Below are 26,426 nucleotides of genomic sequence, written 5' to 3'. Positions count from 1 at the left end.
CATAAAACATTTATGAAAAATACATGGTGTACAGCAAATGAAAGACAAACATCTTGTGAATCCAGCCAATATTTCAGATTTTTTAAGTGTTTTACAGCGAAAACACAATATAGCATTATATTAGCTTACCACAATAGCCAAAAACACAACCCATTTATCAGCAGCAAAAGTTAGCGATCGCAAAAAAACAGCAAAAGATATATAATTTTTCACTAACCTTGACAAGCTTCATCAGATGACAGTCCTATAACATCAGGTTATACAATACACTTATGTTTTGTTCGAAAATGTGCATATTTAGAGCTGAAATCCGTGGTTATACATTGTGAAAACGTAGCAACTTTTTTCCAGAATCTCCGGATATATTTCTGACACTCACCTATTCTGACCAAATAACTCATCATAAACTTTACTAAAAAATACATGTTGTACAGCAAATGATAGATACACTAGTTCTTAATGCAATCGCCGTGTTAGAATTCTAAAAATAACTTTAGCACGACATACAGCTTACGTTATAGCGAGACAGCGCCCAAAATCAGGGCGGAAAATAATACTAAACATTTGACAGAAATACGAAATAACATCATAAATGGGTCCTACTTTTGCTGAGCTTCCATCAGAATCTTGTACAAGGGGTCCTTTGTCCAGAATAATCGTTGTTTGGATTTAGAATGTCCTCTTCGTCTGTCGAATTAGCAACCAAAGCTAGCCAAGTGGCGCGAAGCTGTCCATCGTCACCAAACGCAGAGAACGGAACACGCCAAAACTCCCGATAAACTTTCAATAATCTGATAAAACTATATTGAAAAAACATACTTTACGATGATATTATCACATTTATCAAATAAAATCAAAGCCGGAGATAATAGCCGTCTATAACGAAAGCTTTTCAGAAGGCAATCCAGAGTTCCTTCCCGCGCCTTCCTGAACAAAGGAAATTGGGGTCATGTCATTCCAAGAGCTCTCTTTTGACCTCAGATCAAGCTATACACTCCATTTCACCTCTCACTGCCTATTGACATCTAGTGGAAGGCGTATGAAGTGCATGTTTATCCATAGATTTCAAGCAAATGAATAGGGAGGCCCTGGAACACAGCCTCGATTTCAGATTTTTCACTTTCTGACAGGAAGTTTGCTGCAAAATTAGTTCTGTTTTACTCACAGATATAATTCAAACGGTTTTAGAAACCTGAGAGTGTTTTCTATCCAATAGTAATAATAATATGCATATTGTACGAGCAAGAATTGAGTACGAGGCAGTTTAATTTGGGAACGATTTTTTACAAAGTGAAAACAGCGCCCCCATATCCCAAACAGGTTTTAACTTGTATTTTTCCATTCGGCACATGGGAATTCAACAGCAAAAGTATTTTTTGGTCTCGTAAAGCCTTTGATCAGCAATAAGTCTGTCTGATAAAAACATTTCTTGTGGAAAAATGCATATATTGTGTAATGCAGATTTTAGAATATTCACATGAACATCTGTTGCAAATTACATGGAAACTTAGCTACTAAGGTGGATATTGATCCAACACCTGCCGCTTATTCAAACCAGCCCACTAGGCACAAACGTCAGTTCATAATCAAGTTTCTATTTACATTTCTTTGAGTCGTCAACTAAAGTCAAATCATCATAAAATGTCACCTGTAATTGGATTTAGGTTGCACATTAATCAAACATCATCACATGGATTTGTTTTGTTGAAATGACGTGGAAACAACGTTTATTCAACCAGTGGGAGGCTTGTAAATGCCCCCAGGAAAGTAAAACAAAGAACTCTTCATTGAGACAATGATAAACAGCAATCCGTGGGAGAGTTGTGGTGGATATTATAAAATAAGGATCTGCTGGAGTCCAAGTCAAACCAAGATTCTTTATTTCTGAGCTCAGAGAGAATAACAGAGTTACACAGCGCAGTGTAGACAGTCTGAATTCCTGAAGCATTGGGTGATGAGCACATATCTTTATAGTTTCCTGTTCCTGGGAGGGACTTTATTCATACAAGTATGCAGGTGCAGCTGGTTTGCAACACAGGATGATACTCCCAGGAACAGGAGATTATAATAGGACAGTTTCACAAGGTTAGTCACATACTCAGTTATGTGGACACATACAATTAACATTTTCCATTACAGAATCTGTGAATATTTTCATTTCATTAAATCATCAGTGGGCAAACAATGCAAATGTAAACAATGGAACAAATGCATCACATCCAAATATCACTGTATTATCTGTAGTGCTGGAGGAAAGACACACCCAGATAAACACAAACACAGAGTTTTAAAAAGGACCATTTAAACACATGGAATCTGATCTACTCTATATTCAAACTGAAATACTCCATATTCACTTCATGTTTTCTAATAAAAACATACAAATATGTTTGAGTATACCTTGTACCATTTAATTTCATATGGTAAAAACAGGTAAACACATTATCAGTCAACAATATAAGACAACGGGAGCACTGTGTATGTTCTCTGATGAATTTTAAGTTAATGTGATGTAAAATATCAATTTACACACTGGACTAATTAAGCCAATGTGATGTTAAATATCAATATTCACACTAGGAGAAGTAATTATTCTCTCCAGTGTGGATTCTCACATGACTTTTAAGTGACTGATGAGTAATATGTCTTTCCACAGTCTGAGCATTTGTAAGACTTCTACCCTGTGTGTATTCTGCTATGTTTTTTCAAGTAGGTGTTAGGTTTAACACTTTTTTCACACTGGGAACACCCCTGTGTGTTTTCTCTCATGTGTTTTCAGTTCCCCTGACTGGTTGAAACACTTTCCACACTGGGAGCAGTGGTAAGGCTTCTCCCCTGTGTGTAATCTCTCATGTCTTTTCAGGTTAAATAAATGGTTAAACTTCTTACCACACTGGGAGCAGTGGTAAGGCTTCTCCCCTGTGTGTATTCTCTCATGTTTTTTCAGATCCCCTGACCGGTTGAAACACTTGCCACACTGGGAGCAGTGGTAAGGCTTCTCCCCTGTGTGTATTATCTCATGACCTTTCAGGCTCCATAATTGGTTAAAACTCTTTCCACACTGGGAGCAGTGGTAAGGCTTCTCCCCTGTGTGTATTCTCCCATGTAGTTTCAGGTTCCCTAACTGGTAAAAACACTTGCCACACTGGGAGCAGTGGTAAGGCTTCTCCCCTGTGTGTATTCTCTCATGTTGTTTCAGGTTCCCTAAATGGTAAAAACATTTGCCACACTGGGAGCAGTGGTAAGGCCTCTCCCCTGTGTGTATTATCTCATGAACTTTCAGGCTCCATAATTGGTTAAAACTCTTTCCACACTGGGAGCAGTGGTAAGGCTTCTCCCCTGTGTGTATTCTCTCATGTTTTTTCAGATCCCCTGACCGGTTGAAACACTTTCCACACTCTGAGCAGTGGTAAGGCTTCTCAACTGTGTGTATTCTCTCGTGTTGTTTCAGGTTCCCTAACTGGTTAAAACACTTGCCACATTGGGAGCAGTGGTAAGGCTTCTCCCCTGTGTGTATTCTCTCATGTTTTTTCAGATCCCCTGACCGGTTGAAACACTTTCCACACTCTGAGCAGTGGTAAGGCTTCTCAACTGTGTGTATTCTCCCATGTTGTTTCAGGTTCCCTAACTGGTTAAAACACTTTCCACAGTGGGAACACTGGTGTCTTCTTGTTGGTTTGGACATCCCTGGCTCTGGTTCCTCTGAGTGTGGTCTTTCTCCTGCCAAAGACAGTGTGTTTAAAAAAAAAAGAGACATGAATGAAACCTCCACATGATAAATAGGCCTTCCTAATCAGATCGCTCAATAACATAAGGCCAGTTTTAACAATCTTGGTGTGATTTTAAAACAACTGTTGTAGAGTTTCCTGGTAAAGTCAGAACACAAACTAAACCGTTCTTGGACACTCAAGACACAGACGTCGCTTAATTCCAATCGAGCAGGTGGTTCTAAATATATAACTTTCATAGCTGTATGATACCGAATGCGACCTACAGTCGTGGCCAAAAGTTTTGAGAATGACACAAATATTAATTTCCACAAAGTTTGCTGCTTCAGTGTCTTCAGATATTTTTGTCAGATGTTACTATGAAATACTGAAGTATAATTACAAGCATTTCATAAGTGTCAAAGGCTTTTATTGGCAATGACATGAAGTTGATGCAAAGAGTCAATATTTGCAGTGTTGACCCTACTTTTTCAAGACCTCTGCAATCCACCCTGGTGTCAATTAACTTCTGGGCCACATCCTGACTGATGGCAGCCCATTCTTGCATAATCAATGCTTGGAGTTTGTCAGAATTGGTGGGTTATTGTTTGTCCACCCGCCTCTTGAGGATTGACCACAGGTTCTCAATGGGATTAAGGTCTGGGGAGATTTCTGGCCATGGACCCAAAATATTGCTGTTTTGTTCCCCGAGCCACTTATCACGTTTGCCTTATGGCAAGGTGCTCCTTCATGCTGGAAAAGGCATTGTTGGTCACCGAACTGTTCCTGGATGGTTGGGAGAAGTTGCTCTCGGAGGATGTGTTGGTAGCATTCCTTATTCATGGCTGTGTTCTTAGGCAACATTGTGACTGAGCCCACACCCTTGGCTGAAAAGCAACCCCACACATGAATGGTCTCAGGATGCTTTACCGTTGGCATGACACAGGACTGATGGAAGCGCTCACCTTGTCTTCTCCGGACAAGCTTTTTTCCAGATGCCCCAAACAATTGAAAAAGGGATTCATCAGAGAAAATGACTTTACCCCAGTCCTCAGCAGTCCAATCCCTGTACCTTTTGCAGAATATCAGTCTGTGTGCAGATGCACTCACACCTGCCTGCTGCCATTCCTGAGCAAGCTCTGTACTGGTGGTGCCCCGATCCCGCAGCTGAATCAACTTTAGGAGACGGTCCTGGCGCTTGCTGGACTTTCTTGGGTGCCCTGAAGCCTTCTTCACAACAATTAAACCGCTCTGAAGCCTTCTTCACAACAATTGAATCGCTCTCCTTGGAAGTTATCGATGATCCGATAAAGGGTTGATTTAGGTGCAATCTTACTGGCAGCAATATCCTTGCCTGTGAAGCCTTTTTTGTGCAAAGCAATGATGACGGCACGTGTTTCCTTGCAGGTAACCATGGGTGACAGAGGAAGAACAATGATTCCAAGCACCACCCTCCTTTTGAAGCTTCCAGTTTTGGGGGGGATTCAGTTAATTTGCATGGCAAAGAGGGACTTTGCAATTAATTACAATTCATCTGATCACTCTTCATAACATTCTGGAGTATATGCAAATTGCCATCATACAAACTGAGGCAGCAGACTGAAAATTCAAATTTGTGTCATTCTCAAAACTTTTGGCCACAACTGTACACACTTCCTTAAACATAAAATAAGTAAATAAGTAATTTTAAGTGGAAGTCCAAAACTTGTTTTTACATCGAAGACACAACGCACATCAGTAAAATCTCCCCGTTGTCGAAAGGGTTCGACACCTGCTGTTTAAATGGCCCAATTTCTTATTTAGACGTTCACAGATTTTCAACATTTTGACTATCGCTGATGTCATATTTTGGGTAAAGTAAAAAATAAAGTGAAATATTTGGGAAGATGTTCCTAAAACTGAGAGTAACTACAATAAACAAAAATATAAACACAAAATGTAAAGTGTTGGATGTTTCATGAGCTGAAAAAAAAGATTGCAGAATTTTTTACATCCCTGTTAGTTAACATTTATTCTTTGCCAAGATAATCCATCCACCTGACAGGTGTGGCATATCAAGCTGATTAAATAGCATGATCATTGCACAGGTGCACCTTGTGCTGGGGAGAATAAAAGGCCACTAAAATGTGCAGTTCTGTCACACAACACAATGCCACAGATCTCTCAACTTTTGAGGGAGGGTGCAATTGGCATACTGACTGCAGGAATATCCACTGGAGCTGTTACCAGATAATTGAATGTTAAAATTCTCTACCAGAAGCTGCCTCCAACGTCATTTTAGAGAATTTGGCAGTACATCCAACTGGCCTCACAACCACAGAACACATATAACGACGCCAGCCCAGGACCTCCACATTGTCTGAGACCAGCCGCCCGAGTTGTATTTCTCTTTGTAATGAAGCCCTTTTGTGGGGAAAAACTCATTCTGATTGGCTGGGCCTGGCTCCGCAATGGGTGGGCGTATGCCCTCCAGGGCCCACCAATGGCTGCGCCCCTGCCCAGTTATGTAAAGTCCATAGATTAGGGCCTCATTTATTTATTTACAATCACTGACTCATATAAACTGTAAATCGTTGTTTATATTTTGGTTCAGTATACACACACACAGTGCATTCGTTAAAAACTTCTCTAGGATAGGGGTCAGCATTTTCAAGTTTGGATGAAAAGCATATCCAAATTCAACTGCCAGCTACTCATCCCCAGAAGAATTTTATACTGATAACAAGTTTAAACAGGTGCCATTAATACAGGTAACGAGTGGAGGACAGAGGTGCCTCTTAAAGAAGAAGTTACATGTCTGTGAGAGCCAGAAATCTTGCTTGTTTGTAGGTGACCAAATACTTATTTTCCACCATAATTTGCAAACAAATTCATTAAAAATCCTACAATGTGATTTTCTGGATTTTTTCCCCTCATTTTGACTGTCATAGTTGAAATGTACCTATGATGAAAATTACAGGCCTCTCTCATCTTTTTAAGTGGGAGAACTTGCACAATTGGTGGCTGACTAAAAACTTTTTTGCCCCACTATATAATGAACTGTACAAAATAAACTCAGCAAAAAAAATTACGGGTCTTTTTCAGGACCCTGTCTTTCAAAGAATATTTGTAAAAATTTAAATAACGTCACAGATCTTCATTGTAAAGGGTTGAAACACTGTTTCCCATGCTTGTTCAATGAACCATTAACAATTAATGAACATGCACCTGTGGAACGGTCGTTAAGACACAAACAGCTTACAGACGGTAGGCAATTAAGGTCACAGTTATGAAAACTTAGGACTCTAAAGAGGCCTTTCTACTGACTCTGAAAAACACAAAAAAAAAGATGCCCCGGGTCCCTGCTCATCTGCGTGAACGTGCCTTAGGCATTCTGCAAGGAGGCATGAGGACTGCAGATGTGGCCAGGGCAATAAATTGCAATGTCTGTACTGTGAGACGCCTAAGACAGCGCTACAGGGAGACAGGAAGGACAGCTTATCGTCCTCGCAGTGACAGACCACGTGTAACAACACCTGCACAGGATCGGTACATCCGAACATCACACCTACAGGTACAGGATGGCAACAACAACTGCCCAAGTTACACCAGGAACGCACAATCCCTCCATCGGTGCTCAGACTAGAGGTCGACCGATTATGATTTTTCAACGCCGATACTGATACCGATTATTGGAGGACCAAAAAAGCCGATACCGATTAATCGGCCGATTTTTATTTATTTATTTGTAATAATGAAAATTACAACAATACTGAAGGAACACTTATTTTAACTTAATATAATACATCAATATAATCAATTTAGCCTCAAGTAAATAATGAAACATGTTCAATTTGGTTTAAATGATGCAAAAACAAAGTGTTGGAGAAGAAAGTAAAAGTGCAATATGTGCTATGTAAGAAAGCTAACGTTTCAGTTCCTTGCTCAGAACATGAGAACATATGAAAGCTGGTAGTTCCTTTTAACGTGAGTCTTCAATATTCCCAGGTAAGAAGTTTTAGGTTGTAGTTATTATAGGAATTATAGGACTATTTCCCTCTATACCATTTGTATTCCATTAACCTTTGACTATTGGATGTTCTTATAGGCACTTTAGTATTGCAAGTGTAACAGTATAGCTTCCATCCCTCTCCTCGCTCCTCCCTGGGCTCGGACCAGCTACACAACGACAACAGCCACCATCGAAGCAGCGCTACCCATGCAGAGCAAGGGGAATAACTACTAGAAGGCTCAGAGCGAGAGACCTTTGAAACGCTATTAGCGCGCGCTAACTAGCTAGCCATTTCACTTCGGTTACACCAGCCTCATCTCGGGAGTTGATAGGCTTGAAGTCATAAACAGCGCAATGCTTGACGCACAACGAAGAGCTGCTGGCAAAACGCACGAAAGTGCTTTTTGAATGAATGTTTACGTGCCTGCTTCTGCCTACCACCGTTCAGTCAGAAACGTAGATACTTGTATGCTCAGTCAGATTATATGCAACGCAGGACACGCTAGATAATACCTAGTAATATCATCAACCATGTGTAGTTAACTAGTGGTTATGATTGATTGTTTTTTATAAGATAAGTTTAATGCTAGCTAGCAACTTACCTTGCCTTACTGCATTTGCATAACAGACAAGGTGAAAATCTGTCGTTCTGCCCCTGAACAAGGCAGTTAACTCACCGTTCCTAGGCCGTCATTGAAAATAAGAATGTGTTCTTAACTGACTTGCCTAGTTAATTAAAGGTATAAAAAATATATAATAATAATAATAATAATGCAAATCGGCGCCCAAAAATACCGATTTCCGAATATGAAAACTTGAAATCGGCCCTAATTAATCGGCCATTCCGATTAATCGGCCGACCTCTAGCTCAGACTGTCCGCAATTGAATGAGAGAGGCTGGACTAAGGGCTTGTAGGCCTGTTGAAAGGCAGGTCCTCACCAGACATCACCGGCAACAACGTCGCCTCTGGGCACAAACCCACCGTCACTGGACCAGACAGGACTGGCAAAAAGTGCTTTTCACTGACAAGTCGCGGTTTTGTCTCCAGGGGTGATGGTCGGATTCGCGTTTATCGTCGGATTCGCGTTTATCGTCGAAGGAATGAGCATTACACCGAGGCCTGCACTTTGGAACGGGATCGATTTGTAGGTGGAGGGGCCGTCATGGTCTGGGGCGGTGTGTCACAGCATCATCAGACTGAGCTTGTTGTCATTGCAGGCAATCTCAACGGTGTGCGTTACAGGGAAGACATCCTCCTCCCTCATGTGGTACCCTTCCTGCATGGTCATCCTGACATGACCCTCCAGCATGACAATGCCACCAGCCATACTGCTCCTTCTGTGCGTGATCTCCTGCAAGACCGGAATGTCAGTGTTCTGCCATGGCCAGCGAAGAGCCCGGATCTCAATCCCATTGCGCACGTCTGGGACCTGTTGGATCGGAGGGTGAGAGCTAGGGCCATTCCCCCCAGAAATGTCTGGGAACTTGCAGGTGCCTTGGTGGAAGAGTGGGGTAACATCTCACAGCAAGTACTGTCAAATCTGGTGCAGTCCATGAGGAGGAGATGCACTGCAGTACTTAACCTGTTTGGGATAAGGGGGCAGCATTTTCACGTTCGGTTGAAAAGCGTGCCCAGAGTAAACTTCCTGCTACTCAGGCCCAGAAGCTAATATATGCATATCATTAGTAGTATTGGATAGAAAACACTCTTAAGTTTCTAAAACTGTTTGAATTATGTCTGTGAGTATAACAGAACTCATATGGCAGGCAAAAACCTGAGAAAAATCCAACCAGGAAGTGTGAAATCTGAGGTTTGTAGTTTTCAACTCATTGCCTATCGAATGTACAGTGTCTATGGGCGCGCTGGTTATCAAGGGCGCAAAGTATTGACACATTTTAAATACAGACACAGACTGTGTGGAAAATTATTTTAGACTGAGACTCTCTCCAATACAACATTGCAGAGTTATGTGCATCCTTTCAAGCACACCCTTCTCATTAACCTGTGGTGAGTTATTTACAAATGTCAAAGAACAAATAAGGTTTAATATGTAAGATTGTTAATAAATAAAGAGCAAAATCATTTATTATTATTATATTATTTGTGCGCTGGTCCTATAAGAACTCTTATAGGAAGTAGAGGTCGACCGATTAATCGGAATGGCCAGTTAATTAGGGCCGATTTCAATTTTTCATAACAGTCGGAAATCGGTATTTTTGGGCCCCGATTTTATTTTATTTTTTATATTTTTTTACACCTTTATTTAATCTTTATTAAACTAGGCAAGTCAGTTAAGAACACATTCTTACTTTCAATGATGGCCTAGGAACGTTCTGCATGATTTTTAACCTTGTCAGCTCGGGGGATCCAATCTTGCAACCTTACAGTTAAATAGTCCAATGGTCTAACACCTGATTACATTGCACTCCACGAGGAGCCTGCCTGTTACGCGAATGCAGTAAGCTAAGGTAAGTTGTTAGCTAGCATTAAACTTATCTTATAAAAAACAATCAATCAATGACTGTCATTGCTCCAATGTGTGCTTAACCATAAACATCAATGCCTTTCTTAAAATCAATGCCTTTCTTAAAATCAATACACAAGTATATATTTTTAAACCTGCATATTTAGCTAAAAGAAATCCAGGTTAGCAGGCAATATTAACCAGGTGAAATTGTGTCATTTCTCTTGCGTTCATTGCACGCAGAGTCAGGGTATATGCAACAGTTTGGGCCGCCTGGCTCTTTGCGAACTAATTTGCCAGAATTTTACGTAATTATGACATAACATTGTCAAGGTTGAAGGTTGTGCAATGTAACAGGAATATTTAGACTCATGGATGCCACCCGTTAGATAAAATACGGAACGGAATAAACGTTTTGTTTTCGAGGTGATAGTTTCCAGATTAGTCAAAGGTATTTGGTTTAGAGAGAAACAGTCGACGCATTATAATTCCTGTAATAACTTGCGGCTGAACTTGAAAGGGGTTCCTTCGTTATTTTATCGTTCATGTCTTCCATAGAGAATGTCTTGATCTACTTCAAATAAGGTCTGTGTTTCGTGGAGGAGCTACAAATACCTAGGTGTCTGGTTAGACTGTAAACTCTCCTTCCAGACTCACATCAAATATCTCCAATCCAAAGTTAAATCTAGAATTGGCTTCCTATTCCGCAACAAAGCATCCTTCACTCATGCTGCCAAACATACCCTTGTAAAATTGACCATCCTACCAATCCTCGACTTCGGTGATGTCATTTACAAAATAGCCTCCAAAACCCTACTCAATAAATTGGATGCAGTCTATCACAGTGCCATCCGTTTTGTCACCAAAGCCCCATATACTACCCACCACTGCGACTTGTACACTCTCGTTGGCTGGCCCTCGCTTCATACTCGTCGCCAAACCCACTGGTTCCAGGTCATCTACAAGACCCTGCTAGGTAAAGTCCCCCCTTATCTCAGCTCGCTGGTCACCATAGCAACACCTACCTGTAGCACGCGCTCCAGCAGGTTTATCTCTCTGGTCACCCCCAAAACCAATTCTTCCTTTGGCCGCCTCTCCTTCCAGTTCTCTGCTGCCAATGACTGGAACGAACTACAAAAATCTCTGAAACTGGAAACACTTATCTCCCTCACTAGCTTTAAGCACCAGCTGTCAGAGCAGCTCATAGATTACTGCACCTGTACATAGCCCATCTATAATTTAGCCCAAACAACTACCTCTTTACCTACTGTATTTATTTATTTTGCTCCTTTGCACCCCATTATTTCTGTCTCTACTTTGCGCTTTCTTCCACTGCAAACCAACCATTCCAGTGTTTTTATTTTTTATTTTACTTGCTGTGTTGTATTTACTTCGCCACCATGGCCTTTTTATATTTTTATTTATTTATACATATATTTGTTTGCCTTCACCTCCCTTATCTCACCTCACTTGCTCACATTGTATATAGACTTATTTTTTTTTCACTGTATCATTGACTATATGTTTGTTTTACTCCATGTGTAACTATGTGTTGTTGTATGTGTCGAACTGCTTTGCTTTATCTTGGCCAGGTCGCAATTGTAAATGAGAACGTGTTCTCAATTTGCCTACCTGGTTAAATAAAGGTTAAATAAAATAAAAAATATAAGGAGCAGACTGACAGGGGACCATGCAGACAAGCTCTGCTTTCTGCACTACAACCTAAAACTTAACTGGGAATATTGAAGACCCATGAAAGCTGGTGGTTCGTTTTAACATATGTTCTCATGTTATTTGAGAATAAATTGATTTTATTTATGTATTATATTAAGTTAAAATAAAAGTGTTCATTGTTTATTCAGTATTGTTGCAATTGTCATTATTACAAAAATGTGTGTGTGTGTATGATATATATATATAAAAATACTTTTTTTTCTTCTTTTTTTTCGTCCGATTAATCGGTATCGACTTTTTTTGTCCTCCAATAATCGGTATCAGCGTTGAAAAATCATAGTCGGTCGACCTCTAATAGGAAGAGCTGGGTTTTGACAAACTCACACTCATTCTTATGTTTAATAAATGTATCGTATAGTGTGTGTGTGTGACCGGCTTACAATGATGGCAAAATACAACACTTGAGAGTGAGCTGACCCTGGTGCTAGAGGGGGTACAGCTGGAGGTTGAATGTTTGAAGGGGTGTCGGACTATAAAACGTTTGGGAACCACTGCATATACACCATAGCATTTTTCTATTCCTCATCAATCCACGTGGATTTAACAGTGTTTACAGTCATATTCTTAATGGGGGCATGCTTATTAGTAACTGGGATAAGCATTTTCAAATGTGTCAAGGGCAGCGTCTGGTTGCTCATCATTACACACCACGGACCAACAAATATTATTTACATCAACAACATAGGAATCACTACAAAACTTATTGTATGAACTCTTTTACACAATATTAGGCCCAGCCTTTGGAACTGTGGTTTTCCTAGACATGGCTACTATATTGTGATCACTACATCTGATGGATCTGGATACTGCTTTCAAACACATTTCTGCAGCATTAGTAAAGATATGATCAAAACATGATGATTTCATTCCTCTACTGTTTGTAACTACCCTGGTAGGTTGACTGATAACCTGAACAAGGTTGACGGCACTGGTTACAGTTTGAAGCTTTCTCTTGAGTGGGCAGCCTGATCACAGCTTTCCTCCAGTATTAGTTAATTAATTAACAGTGTCTGGAGTTTAGTTTGCCTGTTCTACAGTCTTGTAAAGATAGGGGGGTTGACTGGAACAGGCAATGTAACATCCATGTTTTAAGGAAAAGTTTTTGTAAAACAAGCATCTTACATTGGATCATCTTTTAACTTTCTCTCTAAAGCTAACTTTCATCAAGGTTTTATATGGTCTATTGGTTTCTCTCTTTTCATTGGCAGAATCCTTTTTCAGTGTTATGATATTCATAACATCCATATCCACCAGTCTATCTTCCTGTCAACTAACAGAACTCTGCTGGTTGTCCTGGTAACAGATACCAGTGGGCAGATCTATTGTATTTGTTCAAACTAAACTACAGCACTTACTTTGATGTGTCAAATCTGATCCTTTCTTCTCTTCTCCTCCTCTCACAGTTCCACTCAGCCCCGTTGTTTTCCTGCAGTCCACCAGCAGCACAGACAACCTCTTCATACCCAGCAGTAAGGCGCTACCGGGAGAGGCACGACACGGGGACTCCGGGAGGGAGGAAGGGCTAGCGTTGTCCTGGTAACCATAAAGAGGGGACACAGACACATATCATTATGGATGCTGATGTCATTGTTGTCATGAAGTGCTTTACAGAAACCCAGCCCAGACCCCGATAGAGCAAACTGTATGCTAGAACAAACCACGCTGTACCATCTGGTGTTCTGATCTGGAGAGACTCTTCTCTGACTCGTCAGCATCAGGATGTTGTTGAGGCTCCCCAAAGGATCCACGATAGTCACGTCTCTCTCCTGTGTGAACGAGAACAGCAAACAGATGTAAACTTATGACCATCTATTACAATCAAGAGGCATAAATATGTCTAAAATGGCCTTTTCCATCATGATTTTGTCAAATATTGTTTGTGTTGCAAATGTATAGGGTCAATTCCAATTCTCTCCACTGGGATTCTCTGCCTCTAACCCTAATACAGGGGCTAAGTCACTGGCTTACTGGTGCTCTTTCATGCCGTCCCTAGGAGGGGTGCGTCACTTGAGTGGGTTGAGTCACTGACGTGATCTTCCTGTCTGGGTTGGCGCCCCCCTTGGGTTGTGCCGTGGCGGAGATCTTTGTGGGCTATACTCGGCCTTGTCTCAGGACGGTAAGTTGGTGGTTGAAGATATCCCTCTAGTGGTGTGGGGGCTGTGCCTTGGCAAAATGGGTGGGGTTATATCCTTCCTGTTTGGCCCTGTCCGGGGGTATCATCGGATGGGGCCACAGTGTCTCCTAACCCCTCCGTTCTCAGCCTCCAGTATTTATGCTGCTCTCTAATTATCTATTTTTTTCTCTCTCTCGGAGGACCTGAGCTCTAGGACCATGCCTCAGGACGACCTGACATGATGACTCCTTGCTGTCCCCAGTCCACCTGGCCGTGCTGCTGCTCCAGTTTCAACTGTTCTGCCTGCGGCTATGAAACCCTGACCTGTTCACCGGACGTGCTACCTGTCCAAGACCTGCTGTTATCAACTCTCTAGAGACAGCAGGAGCGGTAGAGATACTCTTAATGATCGGCTATGAAAAGCCAACTGACATTTACTCCTGAGGTGCTGACTTGCTGCACCCTCGACAACTACTGTGATTATTATTTGACCATGCTGGTCATTTATGAACATTTGAACATCTTGGCCATGTTCTGTTATAATCTCCACCCGGCACAGCCAGAAGAGGACTGGCCACCCCTCATAGCCTGGTTCCTCTCTAGGTTTCTTCCTAGGTTTTAGCCTTTCTAGGGAGTTTTTCCTACACCTGCATTGCTTGCTGTTTGGGGTTTTAGGCTGGGTTTCTGTACAGCACTTTGAGATATCAGCTGATGTACGAAGGGCTATATAAATACATTTGATTTGATTTAGAATGCCCCGTTAAAACAATACATTAAATCAAGAACTTCATAGTGCCCCTGTTTTTAAGACAGTACTCACTGTTTGTAATCCGATCTTCAGCCTCCTCCTTTTTCACTCCCAAAACGTCTTCCTCCTCTTTTATTGAGATAGCCTCCTCTTCCTCTTTTACTCTAAAAGGTTCTTCCTCTTCTTTCACTACATTCTCTTCTTTCAATGTTATGGCATCTTCCTCCTTTTTGATTCTGAAAGCTTCTACCTCCTCCTCTTCCACTTTGACAACCTCTTTCCCATCTTCCTCTTTCACTGTAATATCATCCTCTTCTTCTTTCAATGTGATAGCTTCCTCTTCCTCCATCCTGAAAGCTTCTTCCTCTCCTTTCACCAGAGCTTCTTTCTCCGTTGAGCTTAGTGAACTCATGCTCCGGTCGATTAGCCTAGTGCATTATCAATTTACCACATTTGCTAATTTAACAAGCAAAATACGTTTAAATGAACTACTAGATAAGTAAACAGAATTATATTCAAAACACTAAGAGTAAAATACACAAGATTGGTCTAAAGCGCTTCAATGTTTCGGTTTTTGGGTTCGCTAGCAAATCACCACGTTGGTTGAATCAGAAGCCTTTTGTCGCTGTTGAAGAAGCCTCCAGTTCCGTCCACTAGATTTTACGTCACGCAAGCAGCATCCCCTGAAAGACTCAAATCGCCATCTGCTGACTGGAGTGGGTAACGCAGATTGGAAAAATATTAATTACAATGTTTATTCTTGCAAGCAATGTCATGAGAGCTAATAAAAATAAAAATAAACATATGTTATGTTTTCTCTTACTTCTTACAGCCAATACTTTACTCCAGGGCTGACCTGCCCATTAGGTAGGATTAGGTGACAGATTAAAGAGTTTTCATTTTTATGTCATAGTTATTCTGAACCCACTGCCTGCAAGTCGTCTAAATTAGCCTCAGTGATTTGGATTTTCCTTCAACTTTCTGAAGAGGAAAGAGCACTGAAATGCCCCTGTCTGAGTGCATTTGTCTACCACTATGTTTAGCTGTTGGGCGATTATGCTAATGACAACCATCTTCTGGTTGATAGAAAAGCTTTCCCCAAAACCTTGTCAATTAAATGTTAACTACAAAGTAGTCTATGCCTACCTGGCAGAATGATATCATGATTATTTGCATCAATCCTGTTGTGATTTGTTCACATGTGTGCTACAGAGACACCACCAACCAAGCAAGGCTCTTGCTGGTGCCACTTGAATTAAAGGGTATCTACACACAAAAATGAACATTTCTTAGATTTTTCTCAGACTTCAAAAGTGGTCTCCTGATGTGGTTTAAGTATTGTTGTGGACTTAGAACATCCAATGTTGTTGTTTTTCTATTAACAGTGTGATTTAGAGAGAAAAACAGAAAAACAGGGACAAATCAGAAACCTGGAAAAACGGAGAAAATGTAATTAGGTGAAAAAAAGAAAAGAAAATGGATTTTATAGGGCCCTAAATATTCTATACATTTTCTCTCATTACTGGATTATCTAGGGATAGTGTAGAGTAACAGCTGTATCCTGAAGTGACCCTTCCCTGCTCCTCAATACTTCTTCCACTGGATCAAAGCTTCAGCCAAGTAGGATACATGATAGTGTCAACACATGGAGCTGGGTTGGATATAGTCATGGTAGGATACATGATAGTGGCAACACATGGAGTAGGGTTTGATATAGTCATGGTAGGATACATGATAGTGGCAACACATGGAGTAGGGTGGGATATAGTCATGGTAGGATACATGATAGTGGTAACACATGGAGCTGGGTTGAATATAGTCATGGTAGGATACATGATAGTGGCAACACATGGAGTTGGGTTGAATATAGTCATGGTAGGATACATGATAGTGGCAACACATGGAGTAGGGTTGGATATAGTCATGGTAGGATACATGATAGTGGCAGCACATGGAGGTGGGTTGGATATAGTCATGGTAGGATACATTGAGCGGCAAGATGTTCTTTACCATTCGGCCATCAGATTTGCCACCAATGCTCCTTATAGGACACCTCACTGCACTCTATACTCCTCTGTAAACTGCTTATCTCTGTATACCAGTCGCAAGACCCACTGGTTTAATGCTTATTTATAAAAACCCTTTTAGGCCTCACTCACCCCTATCTAAGATATCTACTGCAGCCCTCATCCTCCACATACAACACCCATTCTGCCAGTCACATTCTGTTAAAGGTCCCCAAAGCACACACATCTCTGGGTCGCTCCTCTTTTCAGTTCGCTGCAGCTAGCGATGGGAACAAGCTGCAACAAACACTCAAACTGGACAGTTTTATCTCCATCTCTTCATTCAAGGACTCAATCATGGACACTCTTACTGACAGTTGTGGCTGCTTCGTGTGATGTATTGCTGTCTCTACCTTCTTGCCTATGTGCTGTTGTCTGTGCCAAATAATGTTTGTACCATGTTGTGCTGCTACCATGTTGTGTTGCTACCATGTTGTCATGTGGTGTTTCTACCATGTTGTTGTTATGTAGTGTTGCTGCTACCATGTTGTTGTCATGTGGTGCTGCTACCATGTTGTTGTTATGTGGTGTTCCTACCATGTTGTGTTCCTACCATGTTGTGTTGCTACCATGTTGTGTGGTGCGCTACCATGTTGTTGTCATGTAGTGTTGCTACCATGTTGTTTTCATGTTGTGTTGCCACCATGTTGTTGTCATGTGGTGCTGCTACCATGTTGTTGTTATGTGGTGTTCCTACCATGTTGTGGTGCTACCATGTTGTGTTTCTACCATGTTGTCATGTTGTGTTGCTACCATGTTGCTGTTATGTGGTGTCGCTACCATATTGTTGTCATGTAGTGTTGCTACCATGTTGTTGTCATGTTGTGTTGCTACCATGTTGTTGTGATGTTGTGTTGCCACCATGTTGTTGTCATGTGGTGCTGCTACCATGTTGTGTTTCTACCATGTTGTTGTTATGTGGTGTTGCTACCATGATGTGTTGCTACCATGTTGTTGTCATGTTGTGTTTCTACCATGTTGTTGTTATGTGGTGTTGCTGCCATGTTGTGTTGCTACCAGGTTGTTGTTATGTGGTGTTGCTTCCATGTTGTTGTTATGTTGTGTTGCTACCAGGTTGTTGTTATGTTGTGTTGCTACCATGTTGTTGTTATGTGGTGTTGCTACCATGTTGTTGTTATGTGGTGTTGCTACCATGTTGTTGTTATGTTGTGTTGCTACCATGTTTTTGTCATGTTGTGTTGCTACCATGTTGTTGTTATGTGGTGTTGCTACCATGTTGTGTTGCTACCATGTTGTTGTTATGTGGTGTTGCTACCATGTTGTTGTTATGTGGTGTTGCTACCATGTTGTTGTTATGTTGTGTTGCTACCATGTTTTTGTCATGTTGTGTTGCTACCATGTTGTTGTTATGTGGTGTTGCTAACATGTTGTTGTTATGTGGTGTTGCTAACATGTTGTTGTTATGTTGTGTTGCTAACATGTTGTTGTTACCATGGTGTTGCTACCATGTTTTTGTCATGTGGTGTCGCTACCATATTGTTGTCATGTAGTGTTGCTACCATGTTGTTGTTATGTGGTGCTGCTACCATGTTGTGGTGCTACCATGTTGTTGTTATGTTGTGTTGCTAACATGTTGTTGTTATGTGGTGTTGCTACCATGTTGTTGTTATGTGGTGTTGCCACCATGTTGTCGTTATGTTGTGTTGCTACCATGTTGTTGTTATGTTGTGTTGCTACCATGTTGTTGTTATGTGGTGTTGCTACCATGTTTTTGTCATGTTGTGTTGCTACCATGTTGTTGTTATGTTGTGTTGCTACCATGTTGTTGTTATGTGGTGTTGCTAACATGTTGTTGTTAGGTTGTGTTGCTACCATGCTGTTGTTATGTGGTGTTGCTACCATGTTTTTGTCATGTAGTGTTGCTACCATGTTGTTGTTATGTTGTGCTGCTACCATGCTTTGTGTTGCTACCATGTTGTTGTTATGTGGTGTTGCTACCATGTTGTGTTGCTACCATGTTGTGCTGCTGCCATGTTGTTGTTATGTGGTGATGCTACCATGTTGTGTTGCTACCATGTTGTTGTTATGTTCTGTTGCTACCATGTTGTGTTGCTACCATGTTGTTGTTATGTGGTGTTGCTACCATGTTGTCATGTTGTGTTGCTGCCATGTTGTTGTTATGTGGGGTTGCAACCATGTTGTTGTCATGTGGTGTTGCTACATGTAATAATAACATGTATGATTTATATAAAGTTCTTTAGTAAAAAAACATTAGTGACATAATTTAGTATTTAATATTACATAGTAAACTTTAATAATTGTAATATGTATGTTTAAATGACTGTACTAAAGTTTTTGAATAAAATAAAAGGTTTGAAAGAAAATGTAATTTACCTTCAATGAAATATATCTCTCTCTCTTTCTCTCCCTCTATCTCTCCCCTTGGCTGGGAATGTTAAGAGTCAAGAAGTTGTGAATCTAGGGGGGCCCTTGCACACAGGGGAACTATATGTATGTAACAGTATAACTTTACGTCCGTCCCCTCGCCCATACCCGGGCGCGAACCAGGGACCCTCTGCACACATCAACAACAGTCACCCATCGTTCCACAAAAGCCGCGGCCCTTGCAGAGCAAGGGGAACCACTACTTCAATGTCTCAGAGCAAGTGACGTCAACGACTGAAAGGCTGCTAGCGCGCACCACCGCTAACTAGCTAGCCATTTCAAATCGGTTACATGTACACAAAATAACTAACAACCTGGACCCCCAGGTGTCTTTCAAAACATATGTTTTACTAACGACCTAAACAGATAATTTTTACCCTTTTAAAAATAGTTATGGGGGGAGGTCCGGGGGATGTCTGTCTTTGAAAGGGTCATTGTAATCTTTAAGATGTCCCCTTTACTGATGACCTAAACAGATACATTTTACCCCCCATAAAAGACTGTCCGAGGGATGTCTCAGTCAACCCCCCCAAAATAAGCCCCAGAGGCCTCACACCATCCTCTTTGAAAGGGTCATTGTACTCTTTAACTATACTTCCTTTACTGACGACCTAAACAGATCACTTTTACCCTTTAAAAAAATAGTTGTCAGCTATCCAGATTTAATGGTCAAGAGGTTGTGAACCTAGAGGGGCCCTTGCACACATGTTGTGTTGAGGTAAACGTTTTCTGTTTATGAAGGAATAAATGATTGAGAGGATATAGACCACAAAAAAAAGATCCTTGTATTCTTAACGATGTGCCCTTTACTAATGACTTAAACAGATCATTTTACTCCATGAATAACCTTTTACTGCAGGGGGCTAAATCAGGGGCCTTCAATGCTACAGAAATGTTTTGGTACCCTTCCCCAGATCTGTGCCTCGACACAATCCTGTCTCGGAGCTTTACGGACAATTCCTTCAACCTCATGGCTAGGTTTTTGCTCTGATCTGCACTGTCAACTGTGGGACCTTATATAGACAGGTGTGTGTCTTTCCAAATCATGTCCAATCAATTGAATTTACCACAGGTGGACTCCAATCTAGTTGTAGAAACATCTCAAGGATGATCAATGGAAACAGGATGCACCTGAGCTCAATTATGAGTCTCATATAGCAAAGGGTCTGAATACTTATGTAAATCATTTTTTTGTGTTTAAAACATTTGCAAAAATGTATAAAAAACTTGTTTCCGCTTTGTCATTATGGGGTATTGCAGCCCAGCCTCACATTCAATTCGCGCATATATGTACAAAATGTATTTCAGCAGATTTCGTGCGTTTTTGTGCATTTTTGGGGTGTTTTGGGGTGGTTCAATTCGTTTGAAAATACACGAATTGCTGTGCTACTTAATTCGTGCGAAAATACACGAATTTCTGTGCTACTTAATTCGTGCGAAAAGAGACGAATTTAACCAGTTGGCGACACACAAGCCGTTGCAACAACCATAGACGCGATCGCCTGTATTTATTTATTTTACGTTATGAATATATAGATATTTTGTCTTTTTTTTAACCATATAACCATAAGAGGTTATATATATATTGTCTTTATTTAATCCCTATTAAAACATTGTGGTTTTATGCCTATATGTACTGTTTTCGATTTTTCTGAACAGACTTCAGTATAGAATGAATCATGCAATGCATGATGGCTAATGGTGTTTTATTCGGTTGTAGTTCCATGTATTTCTTAAAAAACAAACGTGTAAACCATTTTTATTGACCAGAATGTAACTGAAAATACAATGGCAGCCTTGCCATTGTCCATCAATAACAAAACATTTTTTTTTCGTATAACATTTGGGGAAACGTATGCAGTCATTGTAGTCTTACATTTTGTTGGCCAACCAAAATTACCAAAACGTTAACCCGTAATAAGGCTAGGGTGGCTGAGTGTAAATACATGGCTCTGAGTGTAAGCACCTTTTCACTAGAAACGTTCTTGTGTTCAAATTACCGTCAGTGCGAAATAGCTAGAAAGCTTTCGTATTTCCACTTGGCTGCACCTACGGTTACGATAACGAATAAATCATGTGCAATACCTGCGTCGACCTGTGTCGAGCAGCAAAACACCGGAAAGCTTCTAGCCTACCGGAAAGTTACAAGAAGAACAAGAATAGTTACCTCATCCGGTCATGTGACACTCTGGATGCCCCCTAAAAGCAATTTCAACCGTTTTGAAAAATGACGCCTGGTAACCCCAAAAAAATACCAGGTGCATGAAAAGTTTGGACTTAGAATATCTTTTGAAAACCTCCATAAATCACTCAGGCCATTGACTCGAGAAGAAAAAACATAAAATATTTTCCAGAAGAAAAAACAGAATATTTTTTGAAAACCTCCATAAATCACTCAGGCCAGCACCCATTGATTTGGGGCGGTAGTATAGCGCTCCCAGAGCGGGTATGGAAGTCTGGATCCCCCCTAAAAGCATTTAAGGCTCTGTGTGTCTTTAAGCACCATACTTTTTCACTCCGTCTTTGCTGTGTGTGTGTGTGTGTGTGTGTGTGTGTGTGTGTGTGTGTGTGTGTGTGTGTGTGTGTGTGTGTGTGTGTGTGTGTGTGTGTGTGTGTGTGTGTGTGTGTGTGTGTGTGTGTGTGTGTGTGTGTGTGTGTGTGTGTGTGTGTGTGTGAGAGAGCTTTTCTTTGACATCTGTTTAGCGAAATTACTGATTTACAGTTCATGAGGGTTGACCGATTCACACATTTAAAGTTTTGGAAAGATCTGACTTTTTTAAACCTTCGAAACAGCACCTATGACCCCATTTTAAGGCACTTCCGGTTGGCACAGGAAGCTATAAGTAAATACATATCCTGATCGGGGTATGTTTTTACAGAATCCTGAGTTTTAAGTCTATACGTTAAGAACTGACTGATTTACACAGGGTTGAATGCACTATATATCACAAACTGCTGGTTGGGTATGGCAAAACACTTTTAGGGTGATTTTATCACTTCCGGTTGCTCCAGGAAGCTTAGAATCAACACAGGTAGACCTCATAGTGGCTTGATGGATTGTCATTGAAGACAGGTTCATAAGACATTCATAACCCACATAGGCTTCAGGTTGAATTTAGAGGTTCAGGCAATGTGTTCCTATGGGGTGAGATGTCATTGTAAACTGTTTGATGTAAACACCTTCTTTTAACTGTTAAGGGTTAATGCCACACGGTCAAGGTTAGGCTTGCACAGAGACCTTAGGAACGTTCCTGAGGTCAAATTGTGCTTCTAAACCTTAACAGTTCTCTCTCTGTCTCCCAAAAGCAAAAGACTTGGTAATGTAGGTCAAGGGTCATCTTCTTGTCACTGTCGCTGCGCTCAGACCGAGCAAACTACGGTCAAGCGGGGCATCTCGTTGAACTCGGCACGGCCTGGAGACTATGTCATTTTTAGTGGTGATTTCAGAATGCTATTTTGGTGGTTTTTCACTGTTGAAACATATTGCAAATGCACAAAAGTCAACTAGCAAGTCAGTGTCCATCAGCCAATTAGATATTTTCAGACACCAAACTGATACCATCTGACTCCAAACTCACTTTTTCCAACTCGTTTAGAAGCCAACTATCACATATTTCAGAGCAGCCCCAAAATTCACAGCGCCTTCCATTTAAACCATAATAAAACAAATAATACGTAGTTATGTTCTAGCTGCGGGTCCAATTTTCACGTTATGTTTAGCCCTATGTGAGGCGACCTCGAATCCCAAGTTTCGGCTCGATAGGTCATTCGGTGCACGAGCAAAACCTTAATTGGTGCTGAAATTCCACTTTTTTCCATGCCTTGCAACGGGGTCCTTGAATGAGCTATCGGACAGAAATGTCGGGGTCCATCTCTATGGGCCGAGACGGTTTCAATGCACCTAGTCTTGCAACTCTGGGACTTTTCTAAATGTCACCATTTTGTAATGCTCAAAATGAATTGAAGTCAATGCAAATGCACCGAGGCTTTTTATCGGTCCGAGAACCTTCTAGAGCCACATAACTCACCGTGCTTAATCGACCTGAGCTCTAGAACAGGTTTGTAAAGTTTCAGAACTCTAGGTCTGATTGTTCTTTAAAAGTTCAAACAAAAGTAACTATTGCAGGCACTGTCTGCCTCTAAGCCCCTCAGTATGTCACTCCATCCTTTCTGTGTGGGTGTGTAAATTTTTCCTTGAAATCTGATGGGATGAATGACTGATTTACAGTTCATGAGGGTTGCCTATTCACATATATTACGTTTTGGAAAGATTTGACTTTTTTAACCCTTCGAAACAGCCCTTTTGACACCAATTATGGCACTTCCGGTTGGCACAGGAAGCTGAAAGTAAACACATATCCTGATCGGGGTATGTTTTTACAGAATCCTGAGTTTTAAGTCTATACGTTAAGAACTGACTGATTTACACAGGGTTGAATGCACTATATATCACAAACTGCTGGTTGGGTATGGCAAAACACTTTTAGGGTGATTTTATCACTTCCGGTTGCTCCAGGAAGCTTAGAATCAACACAGGTAGACCTCATAGTGGCTTGATGGATTGTCATTGAAGACAGGTTCATAAGGCATTATTAACCCACATAGGCTTCAGGTTGAATTTAGGGGAGCAGGCAATTAATTCCTATGGGGAGACATGTCATTGTAAACTGTTTGATGTAAACACCTTCTTTTAACTATTAAGGGTTAATGCCACACGGTCAATGTTAGGCTTGCACAGATCGGGAGGACCTTAGGAATGTTCCTGAGGTCAAATTGTGCTTCTAACCTTAACGGTTCTCTCTCTGTCTCCCAAAAGCAAAAACATATGAAATTGAGGTCAAAGGGTCATTTGGGTCCTTCTTCTTGTCCCTGTCGCTGCACTCAGACCGAGCTAGCTACGGTCAAGCGGGGCATCTCGTTGAACTCGGCACGGCCTGGAGATAATGGCAATGCCATTGCAGGCTTTGTGTGTCTTTAAGCACCGTACTTTTTCACTCCATCCTTTTATCCCCTTTTCTTCGTGGTATCCAATCGCTAGTAATTACTATCTTGTCTCATCGCTACAACTCCCGTATGGGCTCAGGAGAGACGAAGGTCGAAAGCCACGTGTCCTCCGAAGCACAACCCAACCAAGCCGCACTGCTTCTTAACACAGCGCGCCTCCAACCCGGAAGCCAGCCGCACCAATGTGTCGGAGGAAACACCGTGCACATGGCCCCCTTGGCTAGCGCGCACTGCCCCCGGCCCGCCACAGGAGTCGCTGGAGCGCGATGAGACAAGGATATCCCTACCGGCCAAACCCTCCCTAACCCGGACAACGCTAGGCCAACGGACCTCCCGGTCGCGGCCGGCTGCGGCAGAGCCTGGGCGCGAACCCAGAGACTCTGGTGCGCAGCTAGCACTGCGATGCAGTGCCCTAGACCACTGCGCCACCCGGGTGGCAGATCTGACCTTTTTAACCCTTCGAAACTGACCCTATGGCACCATTTGAAGGTACTTCCGGTTGACATAGGAAGCTGAAAGTGAACACATATCCTCCTTGGGGTAGGCTCTTATATAATATTGAGTTTTAAGTCTTTATGTTAAGAACTGACTTATTTACAGAGGGTTAAATGAGTGTGTGTTATTTCATAAAATCACATAAAATCCCAGAATTCTGGCAGAGCTTCGAGACCCACTTAAAAAATGTTCGTCTGAACACACTGCAACTGGATCTGTAACTTTTAATTTTTTTAACTCCTTTTTGTGAACATGACCAATTTGTCAATGTACGATTTCTCTTAAGTTACGATAGATAAATGGCTGGTTCTTTTTTTCCTGACACCGTATGCTTATGTACTTTGACGTGAAGCGGTCAAATTAGCACCCTACTTTGCGTTTTTGACCTTTAATCCCAGAAAAATGGCCATAACTCAAAAAGCGTTGAGGCCTCGACGCCATCTTGTTCGGGGCCAACTGTCCATTATGTCTTCGAAATATTTTCCGTTTAGGAGAAAAGGCCACATGCATTTGCAATGTGCTTGTGCATTTGCAATATTATTTATTTTCCCTCTGGTGGGAATTTCCGAGACTGCGGAAAAATGACCAAAATGTGTTATTTTTATATAACGGAAACCGAACGTCCGAGAGATTTAGTTTGATGACTTCCTGAAAGATCTCTCCCCCGCGCACGGCCCGACGCCATCCACGAATTTTAGAAACGTTGCAGGACGTCTAGTAAGGGACCTTACATTTGCAATGTGGCGTTTCTCACTAACCATATGGTGAGTGCTAAAATGTTCCCTTAAGGTATGGAAAGGCCTTGGAAAGGCCATAAGTGTAAGCCAACACAATTCATTATTTTACATTAACATGTAATACATGCATTATGAAGAAAATGGTGTAATTTAGGCTCCAGGAAATATGAAATGGGTTATGAAGAAAATCGTGTATGGTTGCCTACATGACAAAAAGGCGTTCTGATTACAAGTGCACCAGTATCCAAAGTATTAAGCGAAATCAAGCACAGAAAACAGCATTGGCATTAATAAAACAATATTTCCCACGAATTAAGTCGCACTTAAATGTGCGTCTTTTCTCAAAAATTCTGTTCAGCAAGTCTAAAACAGTACATATAGGCATACAACGACACATTTTAAAACATGGTTAAACAAAGACAACATTTCTGTATATTCATGACGTTGAATTAGCCATTAAGAAGAACAAAAATGAAATACAAATTATCGCGTCTACATGGTTGTTGCAACGGCTTGTGTCGCCTACTGGTTAAATTCGTGTCTTTTCGCACGAATTAAGTAGCACAGAAATTCGTGTATTTTCGCACGAATTAAGTAGCACAGACATTCGTGTATTTTCAAACGAATTGAACCACCCCAAAACACCCCAAAAATGCACAAAAACGCACGAAATCTGCTGAAATACATTTTGTACATATATGCGCGAATTGAATGTGAGACTGTGTTGGGTATTGTGATGTCATTATGGGGTATTGTGATGTCATTATGGGGTATTGTGTGTAGATCGCTGAGGAAATTGTTTCATTTAATACATTTTTTAATAAGGCTGTAACATAACAAAATGGGAAAAAGTCAAGGGGTCTGAATACTTTCCAAAGAAACTGTAAGTGATTGAGGAGAGAGCATAATTGCTATATTCTAATTAAAATCATTGACCCATAAGGGAACACATGACCAAA

The 26,426-nt window shown here is 41.2% G+C and overlaps 2 protein-coding genes across 2 annotated transcripts in view; one reads left to right on the top strand and one right to left on the bottom strand.

The window, feature by feature from the left end:
- Positions 1-26,426, top strand: part of LOC139547632 (zinc finger protein 271-like) — a 271,214-nt gene that overhangs the window by 45,779 nt on the left and 199,009 nt on the right. The gene's annotated exons all lie outside the window — the stretch shown is intronic.
- On the bottom strand, positions 1,864-15,413 carry LOC139546817 (zinc finger protein ZFP2-like). Its single transcript, XM_071355628.1, has 4 exons — positions 14,832-15,413; positions 13,567-13,664; positions 13,254-13,431; positions 1,864-3,720 (listed from the first exon to the last, which is right to left on the bottom strand). Exons 1-4 carry the CDS (start codon positions 15,169-15,171, stop codon positions 2,735-2,737), a joined length of 1,602 nt encoding a protein of 533 aa, XP_071211729.1. The 5' UTR covers positions 15,172-15,413; the 3' UTR covers positions 1,864-2,734.

This window comes from Salvelinus alpinus, chromosome 2, assembly GCF_045679555.1.
Source record: "Salvelinus alpinus chromosome 2, SLU_Salpinus.1, whole genome shotgun sequence".
NCBI lineage: Eukaryota > Metazoa > Chordata > Actinopteri > Salmoniformes > Salmonidae > Salvelinus > Salvelinus alpinus.
The sequence above is the reverse complement of the archived record's forward strand: the minus strand, read 5'-3'. Positions and strand labels throughout refer to the sequence as shown.

What these genes read in the sequence shown, in the direction of transcription:
- LOC139546817 (XM_071355628.1), bottom strand. Translation starts at nt 15,171, where the DNA reads ATGAGTTCACTAAGCTCAACGGAGAAAGAAGCTCTGGTGAAAGGAGAG. An exon ending in TGAAGATCGGATTACAAACA is followed by an intron (nt 13,665 to 14,831) that starts GTGAGTACTGTC and finishes TCGTTCACACAG; the next exon opens with GAGAGAGACGTGACTATCGT. An exon ending in ATCAGATTTGACACATCAAA is followed by an intron (nt 3,721 to 13,253) that starts GTAAGTGCTGTA and finishes TGTCTTTGGCAG; the next exon opens with GAGAAAGACCACACTCAGAG.